This window comes from Hoplias malabaricus, chromosome 1, assembly GCF_029633855.1.
Source record: "Hoplias malabaricus isolate fHopMal1 chromosome 1, fHopMal1.hap1, whole genome shotgun sequence".
Taxonomy (NCBI): Eukaryota; Metazoa; Chordata; class Actinopteri; order Characiformes; family Erythrinidae; genus Hoplias; species Hoplias malabaricus.
In genome coordinates this window covers 50,347,581-50,371,867 of record NC_089800.1, presented here as the reverse complement: position 1 = coordinate 50,371,867, position 24,287 = coordinate 50,347,581, and the positions used below count along the sequence as shown (strand labels likewise).

The 24,287-nt window shown below is 40.3% G+C and overlaps 1 protein-coding gene across 4 annotated transcripts; it reads left to right on the top strand.

Moving 5' to 3' along the window:
* The first annotated feature begins 170 nt into the window (after nt 1–170).
* tnfrsf19 (tumor necrosis factor receptor superfamily, member 19) lies at nt 171–24,273 on the top strand. 4 transcript variants are annotated; one of them, XM_066666113.1, is made up of 11 exons: nt 171–325; nt 495–586; nt 1,234–1,324; nt 1,714–1,824; nt 11,062–11,240; nt 12,755–12,840; nt 21,031–21,192; nt 21,995–22,117; nt 22,228–22,321; nt 22,695–23,017; nt 23,575–24,273. In XM_066666113.1, the coding sequence occupies exons 3-10, from the start codon at nt 1,259–1,261 to the stop codon at nt 22,996–22,998; spliced, it is 1,125 nt and encodes a 374-aa protein (XP_066522210.1). In that variant the 5' UTR covers nt 171–325; nt 495–586; nt 1,234–1,258; the 3' UTR covers nt 22,999–23,017; nt 23,575–24,273. The 4 variants fall into 4 exon arrangements, with proteins under 4 accessions (XP_066522210.1, XP_066522194.1, XP_066522219.1 ...); XM_066666097.1 differs by having other exon boundaries at nt 23,442–24,271; XM_066666122.1 differs by having other exon boundaries at nt 22,231–22,321; nt 23,442–24,270.
* The last annotated feature ends 14 nt before the right edge of the window (nt 24,274–24,287 follow it).

Genomic DNA, 24,287 nt, shown 5'->3' with positions numbered 1-24,287 from the left:
TTAGGGGCTCCGTGTTAGGGGTATGTCTTTTTTCCACCTTACACTCGGGGCTTCGTAGTCGAGCCCTCCGCTTGTGAATATGAAAAAGTAACCAATCGTGGAACAGTAGATTGGTGAGTTATAACCAATCAGAGCGTAGGGGCGTGGCTTGTGCCAATAAGGTTGTCGGGGGGAGTCTGAGTGAAAGGAGCCGAAGTGAAGCGCGGTGTGGTGTGTGTTGTCTGTGGGGGAAGCCGAGCGAAACCGAAGAACGATGACTTCCACACTGCGATGAATTACCTCGTGAAATAAAGCTCCTATTGCGGTACACGGGCTGTCTTTGCAGGTAAACGGACTGAGGGTGTGTTAGAAGCGCAATGTTGAGCGTGTTTTTCTCGTGTATTTGAAGCTTTGATGTGAGTTGTGTACTGATCACAGATCAGATTACAGCCTCTCTGTTTGATCTGAGCACTGACTTTCTTCTCTCTCTCTCTCTCTCTCTCTCTGGCTAAAAGTAGAAGACATGCAGGAGAGAAGGAGGTGAAGAAGGTAAAGGGACCTGCTGTAAGACTCTACCTCTCATAACTTCAGTCATCAGTTCCTGCAGGTAAACACAATGACTCCCTCTGAAGCCATTATAACATAGTGATCTGCGAAGATAATACTGTACAGGGAACAAAACAGGGGCCAAAATAAGGCATTATCCTGTATATTTAATTCAAAATTTGTTCTTATCCATAATTTATGCACTGGCCTTTCTTAGTTGTTTCTTACACCGATGTATTACATTCTGCAAATAAATGATAATTATGCATTAAAATGCACAATAAAAGTTCTCTGTGCAACATATGTTAAGATTTTACTTGGTTGTGGTACTGGGTTGAGGTTAAAACTGAGGTCAAGACTAGAGACAGATTTAGGGTTAGAGTATGTTAAACTAAACCTTATAGGTTTTAGAAAAACAGGTTTATTTTAGTCTACAAAGCTTGTGGTGCCTTGTAATGGACTGGCATACTGTCAAAGGTGTATTCCTGCCTTGTGCCCAGTGATTCCAGGCAGGCTCCAGACCCACGACGACCCTGAACTGGATAATTGATTACAGACAAACAATGAATGAATGTATTAAGCTCCTAGTGTTTGAAGCCAGCTGTTATATTTACATTTGAATGTTACAACATTTTTTTTAATAACCTGGAGCTTTGCAATTTACTACACTGTGTCTGACGGTAGTTTTCATTACTTGTATTTTTGCAGTGAACAGAGCCGGGGGACCGCCCTGATGGCTTTGGAAAGAGGGCACACCTGGCGTCCATACCTGAAGTTACTTTTCACCATGCTTTTCCTAGTATGTTTCACCCCAAACTTTTCATATATATTTAGTTTGAAGGAGAGCTACTTTTCCTGCAATATATTTAAGGATTTATTTACTGTAATATAAAGTTAATTAAATTATATTCCTTTTTGATTTAAGATGCAGATTTTATTAATATAGAAATTATAAGCAACAATCTGGTTTCTGTTAGCGTCACATTAGAAGGTCAGTGATTTAAACATTTCAAAGCATCCAGTTTATTCACTTTTCAATGGGCCCTATATAAATGGCATCAGATGTATATGAATATACATTTCGCCACTGTGTCCTTTAATGATTTAGCACATATTCTAGCATTCATGAGCTGTGATGAAATTTTGGAATATTTATCTATGGGAGATCATGTTTTATGTCCCTCTCAGGTTGCCATAATGGCTGAGGAGAGAAGAGAATGCAGGGAACAGGAGTACAAGGACCTGTTTGGGAACTGTAATGCCTGCAGGCAGTGTGACGCCGGACAGGAGCTGTCAAAGGTTTGAGCTCCTCTCTTTTAGGTTTTGTCCAGTACCACAGCATGAGGTTGTCATCATCAACTAATCAGCCAAGAAATCACTGTGAAATGACGTATTGCCTTTTTTACAGTTTGATTGCCTGATTGTACTTTATCAATCTCGGTTAGCCGAATTATCTTTGGCTTTTAGCTCTTTGGCCAAAGATCTAGGAAAGGAAAGGGTTCCTGTAATGATTCCAACGAAAAACATTATTTTTTTCTTTAGGGATTTTTTGATAAATGATAAATTATAGAATTAATAAGTTTAAAGATGTATTTAAAACGTTAAATTACCTCTATGTTAAAGCTAATAGGAAAAACCTTTAAAATATTCTTGATCACAGAAAATCATTTTTGATTCTGTAAACAATTAAAGCTGAAAGACTATCCTCTTAATGTAGGGTTCTTTCTAGAATCTTCACGTATGTGCCGGTTATTTAAACCTAAAAACATTCTTCACATTCAGGCGTCTCTTTTACAGAAATGGTCCTGTAGCAGTACTATTCACCAAAAGGCAGTTTATGGAATTAAAATGGTTTTTCACAAGCATCTCTTGAAGAACTCATTCTGGCATCTTTTCTAAGAAAGTAAAAGTTACCTGATTAAAGTTCATGGTATGCAGTAGACAATAATTGAAGCTTGCTCCATGTGAGAGCTGAAATCACGCCAGGTCTATTGCAGATAATTGAAAATGCTGTGATAGCACGTACAGTACAATCCACCAAAACGTTATTCTTCACAGGTTTGGGGAAATGCTTAAAACAAAGTATAAACCTGTGTGATCCTGGAACTAGAAACATCTGAGCCAGAGTGGCCATAAAAACTGTGCAGGGAAGGAGAATTCAGTGAACTCCTCATTAACATCCCAACGTTTATGAGACTTTGTAAGGTTTATGAAAGAGTTCCCTATCAAACAGGCTCCCTCCTAGAAGAGTGCAGCTTTAGAGTCGGCACACAGGAGGGGATGCCAATGTTTTGAATAGTCTGTCCGACTCAATTATTTATTGCTTCCTCTTTGAAGAGAGAGAGAGGATATAACATTGCTCTCCTTTGTAGAATGCTGGGCACGTTTTAAAGAGTTACGCCCATATTCCTGACCCATGTTTCTGACATATAATTCAGTGATTTTGTGTTTAATTTGTATGCCATTTTCTTATTGTACTGTTTATAATGTTTTATAAGTGAAGAAATGCTTCAGCTATCTTCAGTCGTAGCTGAAATATAAAGCTAAATTCATACTCAGCAAACTTGATTTAAGACATGCACATGCATTTCTCTATACATTTCCACGTTAACTCACAGAAATGTGTTTGTATTGGTAATATGGCCCCAGTGCATCTCGTTTTGGTCAATTATGGATAGAAGCCCTGAGGCTGTAGTTAATAATTGGCTTCCTTTTCCATTGGAATGTTAGCAGTTTCTCTTATCATTTCCAGCTTCACAGTAAATAAATAATTTAGTGTTTTGGCCTAAAACAGTAAGTAATTTGACTCACATTAAATGTTGGTTTTAATTTTGATAGAATTATAATTAAATCATTTATTTTTGTTGACGTTTTTTTTTCACAATTTCACAAACCAACACATCTTGGTTAAGGGCCCTTATCATGAAACAATGTAACGTTATGTATCCAATGTTTTAAACATAATTATGGCAGTAAACAACAGATGTAGGTGTAATAAAATAGTAGTGTAAAGGCAACCTGAGCAGAGAATGAAGTCACACACCCTCTGTGTGTGTGTTGTTCTCTGCTCTTTGTTTTCATAGCAGAACCATCCGAGCATATGTTAGTCCTGCCCTGTGGAAACATTGGCCCTGCCCATGTTTTGTTTTGCCCTCCCCTAAAGACAAGAGAGTGATATACTTTCAGGTGACAGTGACCATGCAAATAGTCCCCTAAAACCCCAAAGAAATATAACTGCTGTGGTGTGCTCATCTTAGGAGGTGCATTCTCTGGGAACCGTGTGAAAAGCACAAGTGGGGCGACGTGGCTGAAGGGAAAGGTGTGGTGAATATGAAGCCTTTGTTTTTGTCTGAGATGCTGCTTCTCTGTTGTGATGTTTAGTGGCAGTATGTCAGATATATCACCTTTTAGAAGTTCATATAGTATGTAAACATTATTTCAGAAAATTCACTACACAGCACAAATCATTGATACTTGGAAAACACCCAGGCTAAATAACCCATATTGGAGTTTATTGTTTTTGTGATGTAACTGAGTTTGCCTCTTCTTGTTGAAATTACTAGGAGTGTCTCAGCCGGGGCTATTTTTGAGTGTGGCTCAGTGCAACACATACAATCAGAACATAGGTTATTTACATGTATCACTCTTAAAGGCACAGTCACAAAGCGTGCCTGTTTAGCTCTGTGGGAAATAGAGGTTTGTAAATTGTGATCTAAAAATAAACTATGACTGGAACATACTCATCAAAGAGATGGAAGAAAATGAATAAAGTGTAGAAAAGTATAGGATATGGACCTCCTTTAAGTTAAACCATTTATTTACAGTGTAAGGATAGTTTTGAGAGATAGGATGGGATTTTGGATCTTAGTAGGATTATATATACTTTTCTAAAGGAATGTCTTAATCTTTGTTTAAAAAGCTAACATAATCTCTTTATTTGGCCCAAAGGAACATCTGCAAACTACTAGACGTTGTGTGTGTGTGATTGTACGTAGGTGTATGTTTCTTTTGTGATACAAAATAGGATAATTCATGTTGTCTTTGTTTTTCTACGCTATTAAGAAAACACATGCTTTTTTATATGCATGCCCTTAACTTCCTTTGCTTGATAACATCTGATTTGAAGGAAGATTATTTTATAAAGTTTGTTTTTCATCACTTGCTGCATTATTCTCCTCCGGCTGTGAAAAATCCTAAGTTCCAATTGGACTAACCTTTGGATGAACTTCTTCTCTGTCTGCATTTCATCAAGCGCACCCCTATTCAGACGTTCTTATTAGAAATGTTACAGTATAACAGCCTTCATAAACATTTCTCATAACGTCTGTGTAACCTCACGAATATCATGTTCAGAATATAGATGTTCTGGTTTTCGATGCACTGTAATTCCACTGTCATCTGTGTGCCTTTGGGCATCACATTGAAACAGATCATGAAAAATTTAATTAGAATGATACAGACTATCCACATCTGCATCCAAAGCTAACCCTCCAGCTCCGTGGGAAGGTGTATAGTCATTTGGGGAGTTTTGAGTAATTTCAGTAGGTTGAGAATTCTCCGGGGCTTGACTAAAAGCCCTTTAAAAGGTTTCTGTGCCTGAACATGCAGCTTTCTTCTCTATCTCCCCACTTCCTCACTGTTTTGCTTGGCATCTTCACTCAAATCTGATCTAGAGATAGCAGCGAAAACGTCTTTTTGTGGGTGCTGGATTGGAGAGCTCTCTGAGACAAGATTGTTCTGAGCTGATAGGTGGTGTATATACTCCAGACAAGAGTTTGGCTGGAATACGTGACACAGGGAAGGTTTGAAGTCACTGCAGTTAGCTAGAGAGGCAAGAGCTCATATATACTGTTTCTTATCAACCTGTGTTTAGTCAATATATACTACGGAGCAACATTTGTAACAACCATTTAAAACATAGTTATTTGGTTTCCAATTTCAGGAAAGAGGTATATATATATATTTGATGAATTTTTACATGAAAAAATCCCAAAATGTATAAAAATATATTAAAAATATTAATTCTAACAATAAAGGAATGTTGTAAATCATAAAATATTAGGAATTACAGTAAATAGTGCATATTTACTCTCGGAAACGAATGGTTATTAAGGGAATGGGAAAGGTTTATGTAGCGTAAAAGTGTGGGGGAGGGTTTATAAAGCCTTAGTATAGTGTATAAATACTGAAATATATATAGCGTCCCTACTTTTTTATCGTGAGTGCTCCTGGAATGTAACACCGAGGGATAAACCGAGGGATAAACGAGGGAACATTGTATATATATATATATATATATATATATATATATATATATATCCTTCTCATTCCATGTATTCGTACAATGAATACACATGAGTATTGTTGACTTAAAGGTCAGAGCCCTAGGGCATCTAGTCCATTGTTCTATTTTGGCTATTTCCTTTTTTTCAGTAACACCTTTTTGACACCTACACATCCTTTCAAACACATAGTATTGACTTTCTTCGTACGTTAGAAGAATGGACAAAAAACGATTGCATATACGATGGTGACACGTTTGGTGGTCTACCAGATCTTGCATGTTTTTAAGGAATCCCAAATTTTTCTATGTTTTAATTGTTATTTGAGGTCCAGTTTTGGAATCTCCTGACTTTCCCTCTCTTTACACAAGTGGATTATATTATGTCTAATCTCCATAGAAATATGTCCTGAAAAATGAACAGCTTGTGCTTTAATGGCTGTTTTGGCTGGAACTTCAATAAATAATGTGTGGTCTCTAACGTTAGCACACCACTGCGCTGTACAAGTCAAACGGCTGAGGACAGCGGCTGGAAACTGACTTTTCATAAACAGTGTATAAACAGTGTTTTGTGTAAACATGATTTAAGGCATATCAAAGCAAAATATCAAAGCAACATTTTAAACTACCTCTAAATCTTGCAAAACAATCTTTTTCCTTAATAACAGCCTTAGACCCAGCACATTCGGTTAAGTTTCAGCAGGAAATCACTCTGCAATTTTGTGTTTTCCTGGATCTTTTGTACTCTCTTATGATCATATGCTTATTAAAAGGCATCAGTCTTATAGCACAGTCCCTGCAGATCATGAAATGGGATGTCTTCCATATAAGAGCATTTCTCAGTGTAGTCAAATAACTTAAGCCAGAAATCAAGCCTGTTCAGTAAGAGCAGAGCTATGGGACATATTCCTTAGACGATTCTGAACTTGGGGCTATCTAACTGAGATATCCTGGTACCCGTTTTTCAAGCAGGTGTGTGTAATCTCTATTTACCCCACATAAAAGCCACTCGAAATTTCTGCAGCTGTTTCTGTTGCGTTCCTCTAATATATTCACATCAACTCTGATCAAAGAGTGGCCACATCTGATAGATCCTGGCCACATCTGAGAATCCTTCACTCAGCTGTTGATCCCGAGGCCAATGAACTGTCCAGATCTGCTCTTGCGGCTGTGTTAAGAGACTGAAAAGATGCAGCTCTGCTTGCGTTTGGCCCTCCCTCTAGCCCTGCTGCTGCTGATTATCTCCCCAGTGATGGCACCATGCCTACAACCAGAGCCAGGCCATGCTTCTTTTATTTCCTCTCTCTTTCTCATTTGCTTTCTCGCTCTTTGTCATTTTACAGCCCTCCTTCCCTGGTTCCACTGTTGGCCGCTATGCCCCGTTGGATAGGAGGGCCTTATATGGAACGAGCAGGCAGCAACAGCTGCCATTCTGCTCTAAACCCCTACCCTCGTCCCGTGTACTCTTTTGGGTTGGTCCAAGCAGAGAGCAGACAACAGGCCAAATCAGGCTTCTCACAGGCCAGAGGCTGAAACCCACGCCCCAAAAACACCAGATTCCTGTTGTTCTGGAGCAAGCTCTAAGTTATTGACTTTGTCTGACAGGCCTGATATCTGTGCCCAGTGTGTTTGTGTGTGAGAATGTGTGTGTCCAGAAAGGGAAAGAATATCCGGGTGTAGAGAGAAGGCCACTGTTTGAAGCTGACCTTCAAGTTAATGATATATGAGTCCTGTCGCTGTGGTGGGAATGCTGTGTGTGGTTAGGGCGCTCTCACACTGGAGAAGGGGCAGCTGGACCAGACAATACTACTGAATGATGTCATGCCACAGAGGTCCTCTCACTTTTCTCCTACAAACGCTGCTCTCTCAGAACAGGAACGCTTCTAATGCACTGCTTAGAAAAGTGATATTATTTCAAAGGTTACAGAGAAGGACTGAGGTCTGTGGGTTGAGTGCACGAGGACAGCTTTTGGGGAGATTGAACAACTGAGTTTTAATGGAGATAAACTGATTGCTGACAAAGCCAGAAGCTCTCACAAGCTTCTCAATGCTGCATTATAGGACAACAGGCACCTAGAGCTATTATTACAGGGGGAATTCCACTGATTTCTCAAGCTGTAAAATGGTGCACTAGAAACTGACCAACTTAGATATTTATTTTATAAGTGAGACGAAACAGGGGTCACAGTGTCGTTAGCACAAATACAGCCATTTTATTTACTATGCACAAATGCTAGTGGGGGGGGGGGGGGGGTGTGGTTTGGGTGCTGTTTTCCTTCAAAAAAGTCCTGTGTATACCTCTCTGCATCGTAATTCTGAAGAAATTTAAAAGGAAAATATAACAGGGAATTAAAACGTAGATTGGCTTTTAAATGTCTTTCTGGTCTCAAGGAATGTCCATATATTACACAGTAAGAATGATAATGTAACATCTTTGATCTGTCATGTGCATCCTAACATCAGTGTTTCACAGGACTAGGTTTCACACTGCCTGAGAAAAACAATATGGCGTTATCTTCTATTTCACTTCAAAGTTCACCTATAATGTGAGGAAACGGTTCTTTGGAAGTCCATAGAAAATCCACATTCAGTTTCCTAACAAACATTTCAGTGGTTGTTTTTACTTGGAGCGTCACTGTAAATGAACTGTGTGAGTGTGAAGAACCTTCACACAATGTGCATGTTCTGTACCAATGCAATCTATTTTATTTTTCTGAACTCATGCATCTTTGTTTTTGAGAGTTAACTTCACACGCTACATGCGAAAGAGTGCCACAAAGGTATACTATAAAGAAGGAATTTGCTGATGAATTGCTACTTGACTGAGAACAATAATCAAATACAATTTTTTTTTCCTCCAAAATGTAATATTCCACTAAATTGATACTGCTGCTTCTGAAATCTGAATCAAATTTATTTTAAAAGGCACTGGAATCCCACACTGGGTCTATTCAGATGGGGTTCGTAAGAGATGGAAAGTAAAAGAAGGAAAGATGTATTGTTTAGCGAAGTGGACTGGATACAAACTGTTTTGAATGACCCCAATTAAGAGGCACTTAAGACGTCTGTTTAGATTTTGCAGTCTGGCGAAGTTCAGTTGTTTTAAGTTTCCCCAGAATGGAGAGACATCAAAGACAAGAGCATTTACAGAAAACAGCCTCAACAAATGTAATTTGTCCTGGTTTATTTGAAACATGGATCACGTTGACTGGAATGGCCGTGGACAGGATTTTGTTTACTTAAGCTTGTTGTGGACATTGTGCTGTTTGCTGCAAGTACATTGTTGTTGTAAATGATCCCATATAATCACTGGACACTCTATGGCAGAAGGAAACCATGCTCTGTTTGGGAGAAAAGTGCCTTGGGTGCTGTCTCCTATTGTGCACAGCTGGGGGGGGGGGGTTCTCCTGAAGTCTGCTCTTGACATTTAGACTGCCTCTTCTTATGTTTTCTCTCTTTTTTTTTTGGTTATTGAAAGTGAATCGGTACAAGAATGCCCTCATTGTTTTGGATTTGCTTGTTTATCTTGTTGCGGAGACACCCGTTTTATTAGTGAATTCAGCCTGTTTAAGATGCACACAAGGAGCTCTGTACATGAGTCTACAGTCCCCGTGTGTAGTGCCAAGGGTCCGTTAGAGGAGTATAAATCCCTGTACCTTTGGATTGTGAAACAGTAGAACTGCATTCTTTGGTCTGATGGAGGTCCCATCTAGGACCTTTTGAGCTGAAGTAATGTTCATAATCCAAAATATATTGTCCAATGGCAGTGTTCCAAAATCTAGTATAAAGCCTTCCCAAAAGTGTGGAGGCTGTTAGTGCAGCAAAATGGCAAACTATCATTCAGTATTTCTAAATTGAATTTTCTAATATTTATTTACAATGACTGTGATAGGGACCAGATAGCTAAAATGCTAATAATGCCACTGAGCATCAAAAATGACCGGTGAAAAAATCATGTTAGGCTATAACTCATTCCCAAAACATTTATGTTATCCTATATCAATATCCATTTTGTGTGCAATTCATTATTCATTGTTGTACTTTTTAAATAACTGATACTTGATTTAAAGGCATAGTTTGTGATAGTAATAGGCAAAAACACTTTTTCTAAAATTAAAAAGATGTTTTTTTTCTCACCATTTGCTCTCCAGTTTGTTTATGTGTCTGTGTTTACGAAGCCCCAGTGTCTGTAAAGGAATGAAAAGACAGACTGGCCTGGTGCGGTACACTAGGCTCTCTCTCTCTCTGCTCGCATCTGGAATATTTTTATACAACGGATAGAACTCCGAACATTAAAAATCATGAACTGAAATGAGGATATTGCTCTATTCCTGCTCCATAGGTTGGTAACACTGACTTATTTTGCAGTTTCGGATCACGTAAGGTGGAAATGCACTAGACTAATGAGGCTAAGGTTACCTGCAGTACAGAAAGTGCTACAAAACTAAATAACCCGAGTTACAGACAAGATTCTGTGGTAATTCAGACAAGTTAAACTTCATCCACGTACAAACAACAGTGGGTTTTTTCCCCTTAAACACGCTATTCGACCTTAAAAGACGCTTAGCATCGGAATGTAAACAACCAGAGACAACTGCGCTTAGCCACAATCGTAGACATTCCCTTTAATGGTTTATTTGCAAATACAAGATTATATATGACTGGCATTAATCTACAGTCTCATAGCTGCATCCAAGTAAGAATTTTTTTCTGTATTAGAAATGATCTTATAATTGAGTAAGAAAGTAAATATTGAAGAAAATATTTTCTTAAACTTGCGAATGTCACCTTTGATCTAAAAGCTAACAGGCCCATGGTTCTTGGTCCCTAAATTCCCTCTCTCTCAAGCACGCTTTGCTTCAGCTAAAAGGAGGCAAGTTGGAGGAAGAAAAGAGACCTCCACAATAAACTCGCAATAAACCAACAATAGGCATCCCTGTGGGCCTTTCTCATTCTAAAGCTTGGCCCTTCAGTGGCCTGGAGCGGAAGGCTACCCATTGATCCTGTGAGAGTCAGGGAGATTATTGGCGGTGTAAGATAGAGTCTGAATAGAAAGCCAGCCTTTGTTCGCTGGGGGGATCTCACACACACCGGGATCATTATTTCATTGCCGACTCTTGTTAGTCCACATTGGCACTTTTCTTTTTCCTACCCCCCCTCCTCCCCAGTTCTCAGCACATACCCCACCCGCCTCCCTTCCCTCTACCTCCTTTGCCTTCCCTCACCGGTGGGATATCTTCTGTTAATCCCTGCAGGAATGTGGCTTCGGTTATGGAGAGGATGCCCAGTGTGTGCCCTGCCGAGCTGGACGCTTCAAAGAGGACAGTGGCCTGCAGAAGTGCAAGCCCTGCCTGGACTGTGCCCTTCTCAACCGCTTCCAGAAGACCAATTGCTCAAGCTCCAGCAACGCTGTGTGTGGTGACTGCCTGCCGGGGTGAGTCTACCCGAGCCAAACTCTGTTAAATAAAAGCGCCAGTGAGCTTTCTTTGGAGCCGTGCCACAGTAGAACCACTTTTGTTTCCTTAAAGAATCTTTCAATGCATCCTTCTGTAGACTTGCTGTAAGGGCTGTAGTGGCCATTCTTTTGATAGAAAATTGACTTAATTTTGTTTTAATCAGTAAGTTATAACACAAATGATCTGTGTAATCTGTTAAGAACACTGTTGTGTTCACACGGTGTGTGAAAGGTTTCGACAAATTGTTGAGATGCTAGTGAGCAATTAGGGCTGAAATAGAGGTGGTGAACACACTGCTCTGACAATAATTTACCGATTTCACATTTCAGGACCCTTGTTAAAGTAAATTGCACTGCACAGGAACTTGTCTCATGTCAGAAGTTCATGTACAAAAATGTAACCAGAGAGAGAGAGAACATTTAAAAATAGTTTCAATAATACACTGCTCTGAATGTTTACTTGCTAGTTTATGAAGAAAATAATTCAGTTGTTTATGGTTCTATAAATCACATAATCATATTTTCATTTAAACATATTAATAAACCAGGCAGTAAAAGCATTTTACAACCACTTTTTAGAAAGAGATGTGCAGCTGTGAAGACCCCAAGTTTCAGGAAGCTCCACATAATTTATTCTATAGACACTAGACCAAAGGTATTTCTAGAACAATACCTCTGAGCTTAAACCATTTAGGAACCTATTTTTCTAAGAGTGAAAGCTGCTCAAGTAAAGCATAGGAGCCTCCTGAGGTTAACATGAAGGTCAGGGAAAAAGACACTAGACTGCAGGAAAGGCCCAGGCATGCTCCAAATGCTGAAACATGCCTGGCCTTTGAAGAACAGCTTTCCTCGTACACAGTTCATCATGGTGCAAGCGTTACCATTTGCCCCCAAAAGCAGCAGCTCCCTGCCACTAGTTGCTTACTTAATTACTTATGATTACCCATAATTAAGCACACTGGCACACTGGGTCAGGCACAGCTTAGGGCAAGTGTTTCTGCTTTTTATCTTATCTCAGAAGCATATCAAGCTAAAAACATGTATCTACAACTTTATCTGATAACCTTACAGGTGAAGGCAAAAACCTTCTTTATTTCCAAGGTAAATAAATGTCAACAGTTTGTTAGTCCATTCCTTATTAAAGTTTAACACAATGCAAAAATGGAGATACATGTTGTTTGTAAATTTACTTTATATATATATTTTTTTAATAGGGTTGTAGGTAGCTATCATACCAAGTTATATTTCATTTCTCCTGCTGTTTAACTCCTGCTGTTTTAAGGGGTTTGTATGTAAGAGCACACTTGTGTTCTCCCTCCTCATGACTACATTAATGAAATATTATAGCATTTATCAAATAATTGATTGTCATTCCTGTCAAATAAACCTCATAATTAATCATTGAACACTAAGTCGTATGTCTAAGGGGTTATAGTTGGCGTCTACTTTTCAGTCTACGTTTGCTCTTTACAATCTCTCCTTTTCCATGGCAGGTTTTACAGGAAGACGAAGTTAAGTGGATTCCAAGACATGGAGTGTATACCATGTGGAGATCCACCTCCTCCTTATGAGCCTCACTGTAAGTACTCTCTTGTGACTAGAAATGCATACATTTCTCACATCTTTTGGACGACATTTGACTTCAACTGACCAAAACAATTGACCCAAACACAAACCACCTAGGAATATGATTTTTTTTTAAGTATGGAATGAGAGGAAATATCCTGTGCCTTCTGTGTCCTTCTGCTTTTGCCAGGAACCTTTTATTACCAAATAAATGCCACATTTTACTAGCCGAGATAAAACGCACCCACTGGGTTTAAATGATTTGCACATGAATAGACCAATAGAAATCATCCAAATGTCAATATAATATATATTTTTTCTGACACTAACAAAATAGAATGATAAAAGTGCATACTTTAAAATCGTAACTTCGATATAAAAGTGATGCATATTTCAGCCCTGGTCCTCAGTGACACAGTGCATGTATTTGTTCTATAGCTTTTCCAAAACAAAATATACAGTTACATTCTGGCTGGTATCCATTCGTTTCCCATGCTGTTCTCTGGCAGAGCGCAGAGCTAATGAGTAATGAGTGTCTGTGTAACGTTGAGGAACGTTGTGTCTTTAGGCGCTTAACACACTGCAGTGTGGTGCTAACTTAAACTTCTGATAATGTAGTGTGACTCTCTGAGCTCTGGAGCAAACAGCTGCTGCTTGTGGGGATTCTGGCAGTGTGTGAGAGGGAAAGTTTGAGCCAGGTGTAACACGCCTTTGTAAGATGCATAAGAGACCCTCGCATGTGAGGCGTTAACTTTTACCACTGTATTTGAACTGTAACCTCTGTCTAAGGGAACACTTTATGGGTCTGTCTTGTGCTGACAGAGTTTGGCAGATCAGTGATTATTGGTTATATTAGGAATAAAGTGGTTTACAGAGTATTTTGGTATGTAAAGTAGTAATTAAAAGAAAATGATAATATAAGAAAATTATATATAGAGAAATCTATACACATTATATACAAACTTAACTGAGTAGCAAAACTAATGACACAATCAGTCAGAGGTTCCAAAATAGTGAACACTGAATAATAAAAGGTGACCCAGTGACAGGATCATGGGCACTCACACTCATTTTGATAGGGTCACTGCATAAGAAAAACTCCCCACGAGACCTGCTACAAAATCGGACAAGACCTAATTGTAATGGTTTGGTCAAAGCAGCTCAGACACTTACATTTGCAGATACACTGCTTTATACCATCATCCTCAAGAACGGACTGTTTACTTGCTGCTTAAAGGAACAGTGTTTAAGATTTTGGTTTTTTGCTTCTGGGTCTCCTCGAGAGTAATTCATTTTTACAGCACTGTAGGAGGTGGAGGGAGGTGTGTAATAGGGAGAACTGAGTGTGTGTGTGTGTGTGTTTTTTCCCTCCTCCAAATGTTACACAGTGCAGTTTCTGCAGTGCTGAGCCCAGAGTAGCAACAAGAGAGGCTCAGTTCTCCCTATTATGATCAATAAAGCATCACAGTGATTTTGAAGGTAAAAATATTACATAGTATACATTTAATATATCCCACCCCTTGACAGGTGGCATTGTAATAAGATAATGAATATTATTCACTAGTGATATACCAGAGATTTTTCAATTAATTAACCGGCTGTTTAGTTATTCATTCATTTGTATATTCACTGTCTGTAACTGCTTATCCAGCATCAGGAAAAAAAATGTAGAAAATATTTTATGGGATAAATATCTCTTATGAAAATGGATGAATATATATCACAAATGTCTCCTGAAAAACAAAGGCATATCCATATCTTCATCAGAACCTTAGTGTGTAAAAATACAGTGTAAAATTTAAAATTGATATTAAATATGACTTACATTAATATATAAATACATTTTGAGGATTTTTTTAAACCAGCTTTCAATCACCTTTAATGTGTATTAAAGAAACTGATTGATATGTTTCAGACACATTTCCATTCTCTGAAAACAATGTACCCTGAGCTTAAAACTGCTGTCCTCACAGAACTCACTGAGAAGGTCTGAAACGGGCTTCCACCTCCCTCTTCATTTCTGCTATCTGACGGAGGGCGGTGAAAAACCTACAGGCCAAATGATTTTAATAGCTTCACGCTGGCCTGGGGCTAGCCCACAGCTGTGTGAGGAGGCCAGTCCTCTGAGAAGAGAATAAATCTGCTCCCCTTGGTTAGAGCAGGGGGAGGCGAGAGGCGTTTTTTTTATGGATTCCTCTGGCTGCTTTAATGTAATTCATCTGCTGTTGTCTCTTCTTGTCATGGGAGAACTCTAAATATTTGGCAGGGCTTCTCTCCAGCTGTCCCGGCTAGCCATTCGAACTGATGTTAAGCCAGTTTATGAAACAGTCACATGACGCCAGGGAGCTGATAATAGACGCAAGTAACAAAAGTTGCCTTTAATGTCTTTGATGAAGGTTCTACAGTTTCAAAAATCTTTCCAAACTATCATTTTCTAGCATGCACTCACATCAGAATAATGTTCCCATAACCTGCATTACTTTCTTCTGTGTTAATTAACCATAAGTGAGAGTTTTGTAATATACACTTGTATTAATTGCCATTTGAGAGCGGCACGGTGGTGCAGCAGGTTAGTGTCGCAGTCACACAGCTCCAGGGACCTGGAGGTTGTAGGTTTGAGTCCCGCTCCGGGTGACTGTCTGTGAGGAGTGTGGTGTGTTCTCCCCGAGTCTGCGTGGGTTTCCTCCGGGTGACTGTCTGTGAGGAGTGTGGTGTGTTCTCCCCGTGTCTGCGTGGGTTTCCTCCGGGTGACTGTCTGTGAGGAGTGTGGTGTGTTCTCCCCGTGTCTGTGTGGGTTTCCTCCGGGTGACTGTCTGTGAGGAGTGTGGTGTGTTCTCCCTGTGTCTGCGTGGGTTTCCTCCGGGTGACTGTCTGTGAGGAGTGTGGTGTGTTCTCCCAGTGTCTGCGTGGGTTTCCTCCTTATGTGCCTTGCTCAAGGGCACTTCTCTGGGGATCGAACCGGCAACCTTCTGGTTACACGCCCTGTTCCCTAACCACTGGTGTTGTCAAAATATTTTGTGCATTTAATTACAGCGCTCTATTCACCCACAGCAGTGTAATCCCATCACGTCCATTCTGCTGAAGTTATATGTAGTGTTTTAGACTGTGGCGCAAAATTGGACGGCCAATCAGAATAGGATCTCTTTAAATATTCATTCATTCATTATCTGCGGCGGGTCCGGAGCCTACCTGGGCGCCAGTCCTTTGTAGGGGGCTGTTTAAACATGTCAGTCTTACAAGTACATTACCATATATGAAGAATAAAAAGACATTGGAAATGGTCAGTAAAAACGAATTATGACTGTTCATGTTCTGGCAAAACCATTATAAACGGAGCTTAACTCCAGAAAATGCTGGATACAGGTCCTTTAATGGTAACCCCATTACATACTATAAATGAAAGTTTAACCAGCCATTGCTCCTTAATCCAAGGGACAGAGAGATTGGCTTAGAGCAAAGTCTCCTGATCTCTTTTCTAGAACACCCCTGTATTGCACCAGTTCTGAGCATTTCATGCTCTAACACACCTGATTTAGCTCATGAAAAGCCTGTAGCTGAGTTCTTTCAGGTGTATTAGAGCATGAACACCATTACACTGTGTACTGGAGAGGCACTTGGGGATGGAGAGTGGGGAACACTGTCATACATGGACGCTCTTCCATTTTAGTTCATGTTTGCTTCATCTTTTGGCACATCACAGAGGCTAAATGTGCACTCATTCTTAATAGCACTTGACTCAAGGGTCAGTGAAGCTCAGCTGTGGTGTAGACTCTCTGCCAGGAGACCGGGCTGGACTTTATTCTTGTGATATCCCTTAGGACATGAGGACCATTCTGCAATAATGTGTAAACAATAGGAAACAGAAACAACAAAACATCCATTCATTCATTGTCTGTAACTGCTTATGTTCAGGTTAGGGTCATGGTCTGGGGCCTACCTGGAATCACTGGGCGCAAGGCGGGAAACACACCCTGGATAGGGTGCCAGTTCAGCTCAGACCAACGAAAGAGAATGTAGCTTGTATAGCTTCCAAAAAAGCATGATGAGGTGGGATGCACACGAGGATCTGCTCATGAGCCTATGCTCAGTGCTGACAGCCAAGGGCTATGGAGCAGTCAAACTGGAGTGATATAGCACTGTTCAGTGTCTGTGGAGTTGGAGTGGAGTCTGTGATCCAGTGTATATTCCAGTGTCCAATAAGAAGCCTTCCCAGAAGAGCAGAGGCTGTTTCGACAGTAAAGAGGATCAAGCTCCTCTTTAAATGAGTTAGTGTCCACCCACTTTTATGGAGTATCTACAGAGGGATGGTCAGGCCATTAGTTGTTGTTAGTGTCTCAGTCATACTTATTGTTTGTTTGAGCGTTAGATCTGTGTGTGTGAGAGAGATTTGGCATTCTCCAGAGTCAGCAAGCACAGCGCACGCTTGAAAAGAAACCGTCTGTTGGCACTGGGGGCAGCTGATAAGATCAGCAGGTGAGATCTCTTCAGCGCGCCGCCTTTGTCTGGGATTACTGCAGCTGTGGAGAACTGATAACAGGGGACGCTGTGGCTTTGGAGAGAGAGAAAACTGTGAGGCAGCAGGAGGGAAAGAGGCACTGGGAAAGAGAATTCCATTCAGAGAGAGTGGGAGAGAAACAGAGAGAGGGGAGGAGAGAAAAAGAGTGAAAGAGGATTAAGGAATGGCGGGAGATGGACGACAGGAGAGTGAGAGAGATGGGTGGGTGGGAGAGAGGAGAGAAGGAAGACAGTAGCAGTGAGACAGAAAGAGGGATTAAGAAAAGTGGGAGGGAGGAAAGAGAGAGAGAGAGCGAGAGAGAGAGGTGAGAGAGAAGAGACAAGGAAGACAGGCATTGAGACAGAAAGAGGGTGAGAAAAGGGGTGAGAGAGGAAATAAAGAAAGAGAAGGGAAGAGTGAGGAAAAGATGACAGAAAAAGAAAGACTGGAGAAAGGTGGAGATGGAGAGAAGAATGGAGAGAGAGACAAAAGGGGGATGCAGCACAGCTGGGGCAGATTTGCTGGCACCGAGACACAGAAGTTGAGGCTGAAGCTGCTGCCATACGGCTTTAATAAGCCAGCGCTGAGGTAACAGACAAAGAATTCCTACGGCAGCAGGAGGATAACAGCTTCTGATACTCTACAAATGTTTGCCTGTCATTCTTTTTCCCTTTATTAATTCATGCATCTTTTTTTTCTTTTTTTTAAGGTCCGATTTGTCTTTGATCAAGCATTTAAAATGATCGATCAGGAATGTGTCTTTTTTTAATGGATTTTCTTAATTAAAACTACAGTATGATTCCATCCTTAAAATCAAGACTCTGTAGTCCACAAAATTAGGTAAAAACAAGAGTTAGTTTCCATTAATCACAGCTGAACTTTAGCAACTAAACCGTTTTTTACTTTGGTAAAATATATGTAAGAATTGGTGCACAATTACTTAATATAAATTTATAGATATCAGTTATATTTAGATATGAATTAGTCCGATTAAGGAAATATAACAATAGTGAAAAATGGTAAATTAACAGATGTACATTTCTGATGAAATAATAAGTATAATTTCAATATATTTTATAAAAATGAGGAATGTGATACAAAATATATCTTTTTGTTGTTGTTGTTGTTGTTGTTTACAGTCTATTACACACACATTAGTTTTACTGTCCAAGGTTTAATGTTTACAGCATGGTCACCAGATCTCTGATATATAACATACTTTTTAATAATGTATAACTTAAGCAGTGATATAGAAAGTGCATGGCCGGTTTCTTTGTTACTTTTCTAACTCAGTTGTCCCAAAAAATATAGTTTCCTCCTCATATTATTGGGAAGGGTTCGTGTAATGTTTACATTGTTATACTAGGAGTGCTTGAATTTGTAAAGGCCTATCCCAAATTTGCTCAGTGATTAATCTGCAGAAGAGCAAACAGAGAGTGCTTGCGTGCATCCATTGAAAAAGGCCTTAAATAAATAATTGGTTCATATTTAACTTCATTAGTTGGCAATAATACTTTGACACAAAGCGGCTTCAAAAGCAGCTTTATCTTTCTCTATAAACTGCGTTGTTTGTGTTCGAAAACACAGAGGCAGGACTCAATGTTGGAAACACCACATGAAAAGGAGGCTGTGTTCTGAAGTGATTGAAATCTCTTATCAATTTCTCATATGAAAAGATTTGGAAAGAACACATCAAAGTGTTGGGAGTCTGAGCTGCATTTGAGCATGTCACAAAAACATCCAGTGGATTTTAATGTATGCAGAGGGTGCAGGATGATGACTTTGATGAAAAGGCTCCTTTAAGCTTTTGAAAAGCTGTTGTACTAAGGAGGTGAAGTTGCTGAAGGTTGAGCTTCTCTTGAGAGTAATAGGGAGATGGTTGAAAAAAACTATTGTTAAACTGTTCCCTAAGAGTAATTTCCATGTTTTCCCTGTGTCTGCGTGGGTTTCCTCCGGAGTTTCTGGTTTCCTCCCACAGTCTAAAAACATGGAGGTTAGGTGAATCGGCTTCTCGAATAACTGTCCTGGCGTGTGAGTGAATGAGTGTGTGTGTGAATGAAGGTCTGTATGTGTGGGAGTGAATGCGTGTGTGCCCAGAAATGGATTGGCGCTCTATTTTGTGTGAACCCTCCCCCTGCCACACCCCTGATGCAGTCCTCCAGGTGCCTGGTTGAGAGTAGGCTGTGTGTGCCTTTGGCTACCGCTTCTTGCTACTGTGTGATTGGAATGAATTTTGAATGGAATGGGGTTCTGTGCAGTGCTGATTGTAAAGTGTCCTTGGGTCTCTAGAAAGTCGCTATATAAGTGTAACAATAAATAAACAGGGCATTAATTTACAACTATAACTCATTCATTCATTATCTGTAACCCTTATCCAGTTCAGGGTCGCAGTGAGTCCAGAGCCTACCCAGAATCATTGGGCGCAATGCAGGAATACACACACACTCACTCACTCACTCACTACAGTCACCCGGAGCGGGACTTGAACCCACAACCTCCAGGTCCCTAGAGCTGTGTGACTGCGACATTAACCTGCTGCACCACCCTGCCGCCCTAATTATAACTGACCAAAGTAGCTGATACAGCAGACACATACATACTTTTTGTAGTGCTGCAACAAAGATATTTGACAGTTACCACCCCTTTAAAACTGTAGTTACTTTACTTCTGTCAGAAAATGAGAGTATACACATCACATTTGAAGTGGGCAGATTTGATCAAGTTTATAGTATGTTTTTTATATAGCCATGAATGCTTAGAGATGTTACTGAACTTCAAAAGACATTCTGATCTAAACTCTCCTGCTTAAAGAAGAGGTAGATGTGGACTCACAAAGGGGTGTCTGTACATTAGTGGGTAACATGGCTGACTGGAAAAATGGGAGCAGAAACACCATGCTACACCAACCAATAAGAGTCCAGGACTCCTAACACTGTGTTTGTCTACCATTGTTACATGACTTGCTCAGGATAAGAGAATCAGCAAAAGCTTTTTGGGGCAGCTTTTGTGAGGGGAAAGTCCTACTATAAAAGTTCCAGCCTTGGTTAGAAGTACATAAAGCCAAAGGGATACTTGTGTAACCCAGATGTTGTTCCTCAGTTTGTCTCAAACTAATGAGAACTTTGAAGAAGCATTTGGAACATGAAGGCAGTTTATGTGTGTGGTGGGGGTGGGGTAGATTTAGTGAGTGACAGCTGTTTTTCTCAGGCTCTGTGTGCATTCCCTTGCCCTGGCTCCAACAGCCAGCACTGCTGCTCTCAACCTTGATCAGACACTTAATAACAGAGTCATCAGACTAGCATGTAAAGGCCCGACTGCCCTGGGGTTAGGGGTAAAACTTATCGGCAGCTAGAGAATGTTCACCCACCCCACACACCCCCGGCCTCGGGGCAGTCACGCTTTGAACTCTGTTTCCAATGGAACATTCATAGCTGTTGCCATGGAAAACCCGGACTTTTATATGGATTCACATGCTGTAGGTTACTCACAGCTGGTCAAAATGTGCTCAGGATTCTGTGCCTAATTGTAAGTGTTGATAATATAGGCAACAAAGTTGTCATTTTGCTGTAATTGTAGCAATATGGAGATGGGTTAAAAGTCAAATTCTGATTATTGTCACTGTAAAAAAATAACCACAGTATAAAACCTATATTAGATCTTCCATGTAAAGGCACATTCTCTTCATTTCCTCTGTGTGCTGTCCTTTAGGCACTGGACGTGTGAATCTGGTTCCCATCCCCCCTGTAGTGACCAGCCCCAGAGACATGGCCCTAGCTGCGGTCATCTGCAGCGCCCTGGCCACAGTCCTGCTTGCTCTGCTCATCCTCTGTGCCATCTACTGCAAGAGGCAGTTCCTGGAGAAGAAGCCTGGTGAGTATCCTTTAATTTAGCAACATTGCGATTTCCCATTGAATACGTTCTCAAATGAGTCAGAAACCACTTTTCAGTTACTCACTGTGGCTTCATCTGTGCAATAAGGCATTTTCGAGATTTGCTTCACGCCCTTGGAACACTCTTTGCTCACAAGTCGATTTATATAATAATAAAAATTAGATAACAATTTAATTCTCTTTCTGTGTTCAAATCCAAACATGACACCTAGGTGTCCCTTAACCTATGGCCTTCCTCAAGCCTAGTTCATCTCAGATTTTCTACTGTGCACTTTGTCTGAACAAGAAAGATGTCCTTTCTGTGCATCACAAATTGTACGCGTATTTTGTGTTCTTAAAAAGCACAAAATCCATCCATCCATCCATTATCTGTAACCGCTTATCCAATTTTAGGGTCGCGGGGGGTCCAGAGCCTACCTGGAATCATCGGGCGCAAGGCAAAAGCACAATATAAATAACTTTATTAATATTTTTCCTTCTTACTATAATTTATTTCCATTAAACATAACCATTATGGGGCGGCACGGTGGCACAGCAGTCACACAGCTCCAGGGACCAGGAGGTTATAGGTTCGATTCCTGCTCTGGGTGACTGTCTGTGAGGAGTGTGGTGTTTCCTCCCAGTGTGGTGTTTGCTCCTTAAATGCTCTCTTATTGTAATGTTTCCATTCTTATTTAGTTCTGATCTTTTAAAGAATTTTTCATCTGCTTTATAACGTAGATTTTCCAGGCAGAGCTTAGGTGCAGTGCTGGAAATTAATGACTTTTTTCTAAATGCCACAGCCTCCCTGAGGTCTCAGGATGGTCCCTTCACTGGAGCAGAACTGTCTTGTTTGGATCGAAGAGTTCTGGAGTTTTCTCCACGGCCTTGCTGCCACTGTCACCACATGCCTGGACAAACGTGTGGTGAGTTTTACAGATGATCTGAGCATCTCTCCTGATGTCTCTCTCTGTGTGACATGGCATGGCTGTTGTATTATTTTAGGATTTGATTCCATGATGTTGGTGTTGGTTAGCAGGTCCGGTGCATTTGATTCCTACTATGTGCTGCGAAGACACATGTGGTCAGGACAACAGCTCTTTTCAGTCTCAAAGCAGTCTCGCTGAGAGGTAAGAAAGTGCCAGAATACAGCTATATGTCTGAGAAAATCACTTGTTTAGAAAAGGGAAAAAAAAAATTTTTTTAAAGAAAAGGATCTGCTCAGAATGTGTCATTAACCCTTTGCCAAAAGCATTCATGTAAATTCTCACTTCTAACTCGCTTAGTTATTGTTATTAATATTAATATAGATAGTTATTACTATTGTTACCTAGCAGCTATTTGATTGCACAGTAATAACAAAAACTGCTTACTAGGTTTAACCACATTAATTGTTGACGAAGGCCATCTTTAGACTCTCCGTGGCCCTGCACTGCAAAAAAAATGTGTTACTGTCTAATTTCCTTCAGCTATTGCATGTTTTTTTTTTGGCTTCTACCTCAGACATGTAAACCCATCAGTGGAGAGCAGCCGTGGCGATCTGGCACAGACTCCAGATCCACTTCCCATGGAATTCTCAGAGGCATGGCCACTCATGGAGGACCCTGCTGACAGCAGAAACCCTCATTCCTCCATCTCACTGCCCACTATGATTAGCAGCTCCTCCTCAGAGGAAGAGGCTGAGGAAGAAGAAGTGAACAAGCAAGTGGAACACAGCCCAAGTTTGGTCTCCACCAAGCTCACGTGTTCCCCAGAGGTTCTACAAGATGGAAGTAGTTTGTCAGAGACCTTGCTCCTGTCACAGTAACATCTGTCTACAATGGAAGGTAAAGTCCATAAAAGTCTTGCATAGTTTATATCAAAAGACTATTAGTAAATATTTCACTGCTTGATCAAATTTCCGAAGTGAAAACAGTTTTCATTCAGTGTTAGCCATGTCAGCACAGTTTGGATTGCCCTTAGTGCTCATTCAAAGCTAGAGGCAGAGTGCAAATGCCTGAAACCTTAGACAGTCTTAATAAGGCTGAATATCAAAGGAACAATGGTTCAGTTTCTTTCCAAACATGAAAGTACATTCTATGTTCAACGTGTCACTGGAATCCAGGGCTTGTTTTGTAATTTCTTCATTTGACCTGTAACATGTTACCAAATGAATATCGTATCTAAACATCTGTCTGATGCTAACGTTTGTTAAACTACTTACTACCTCTATCTCATAAAACCTTTGTTCTTTTCATATCCCATTCGCAGATATATCAAACACTGTTCTGGCATTCTGAACTGACATTAAGTGAACGAAGACGACCTGTTTGTCCCTTAAGTGGCACTTCTGTTAACAAGTGATTCCTATTGTTCTTGATGGGTTTCCGCTCTCCCTGTCTAGGATGACCTGGCTTTATCTTGCCCGTGTTTGTCCTCAAGAACGTCTCTGGAGGTGAAAAGCTCGGAGGAAGATCCCGGCTCAGATTACCGGAGGCCACACACGTACTCTGCAAACCAGGTGACGTGCTGTTACCTCCCAGCAGCCTGTGGCCCTCGGTTATCCATTTAAATCAGAACAGACTTTGTAAATAAACAAGAGACTGATCTGTAAAACAGAAATGAAGACAAAACTAAAGCAAGCTGAGAAGAAAAGTTTGTGCAACACAGTGTTGAGTTGGCAGTCACCTGTGAAGAGCACCACATCCGGTCGTGAAGCTGAGCCGGAAATTACAGATTTATTTTTTTGCAAACAAGGCACAGAACTTGTGACATGAAAAGAATTGAAGCTTTTTGAGAAAACAAGCCTGGACTGCTGTGCGCTGCTCAAATGCATCCACTGTGGATTCCACTGCTAGGATTAAAGCATGGGCTTTGTTTTTTTTGTTTGTTTGTTTTTTAGTAACAATATCATTGTTCATACTGGATGTCTAGATTAACCTCCACATAGAAGAAACTCTCCATGTTTGATTTCTTGTTTGTTGCTTTGTAGATAGTGTATCATAGAACATAGAAGGATATTTTTATAATGTAGATAGTACTGACACTCAATTTTCATAAATATGGTTAATGAGCACTTGCTTCTTGTTTATTGATTTCCATTTTTGTAAATAAACC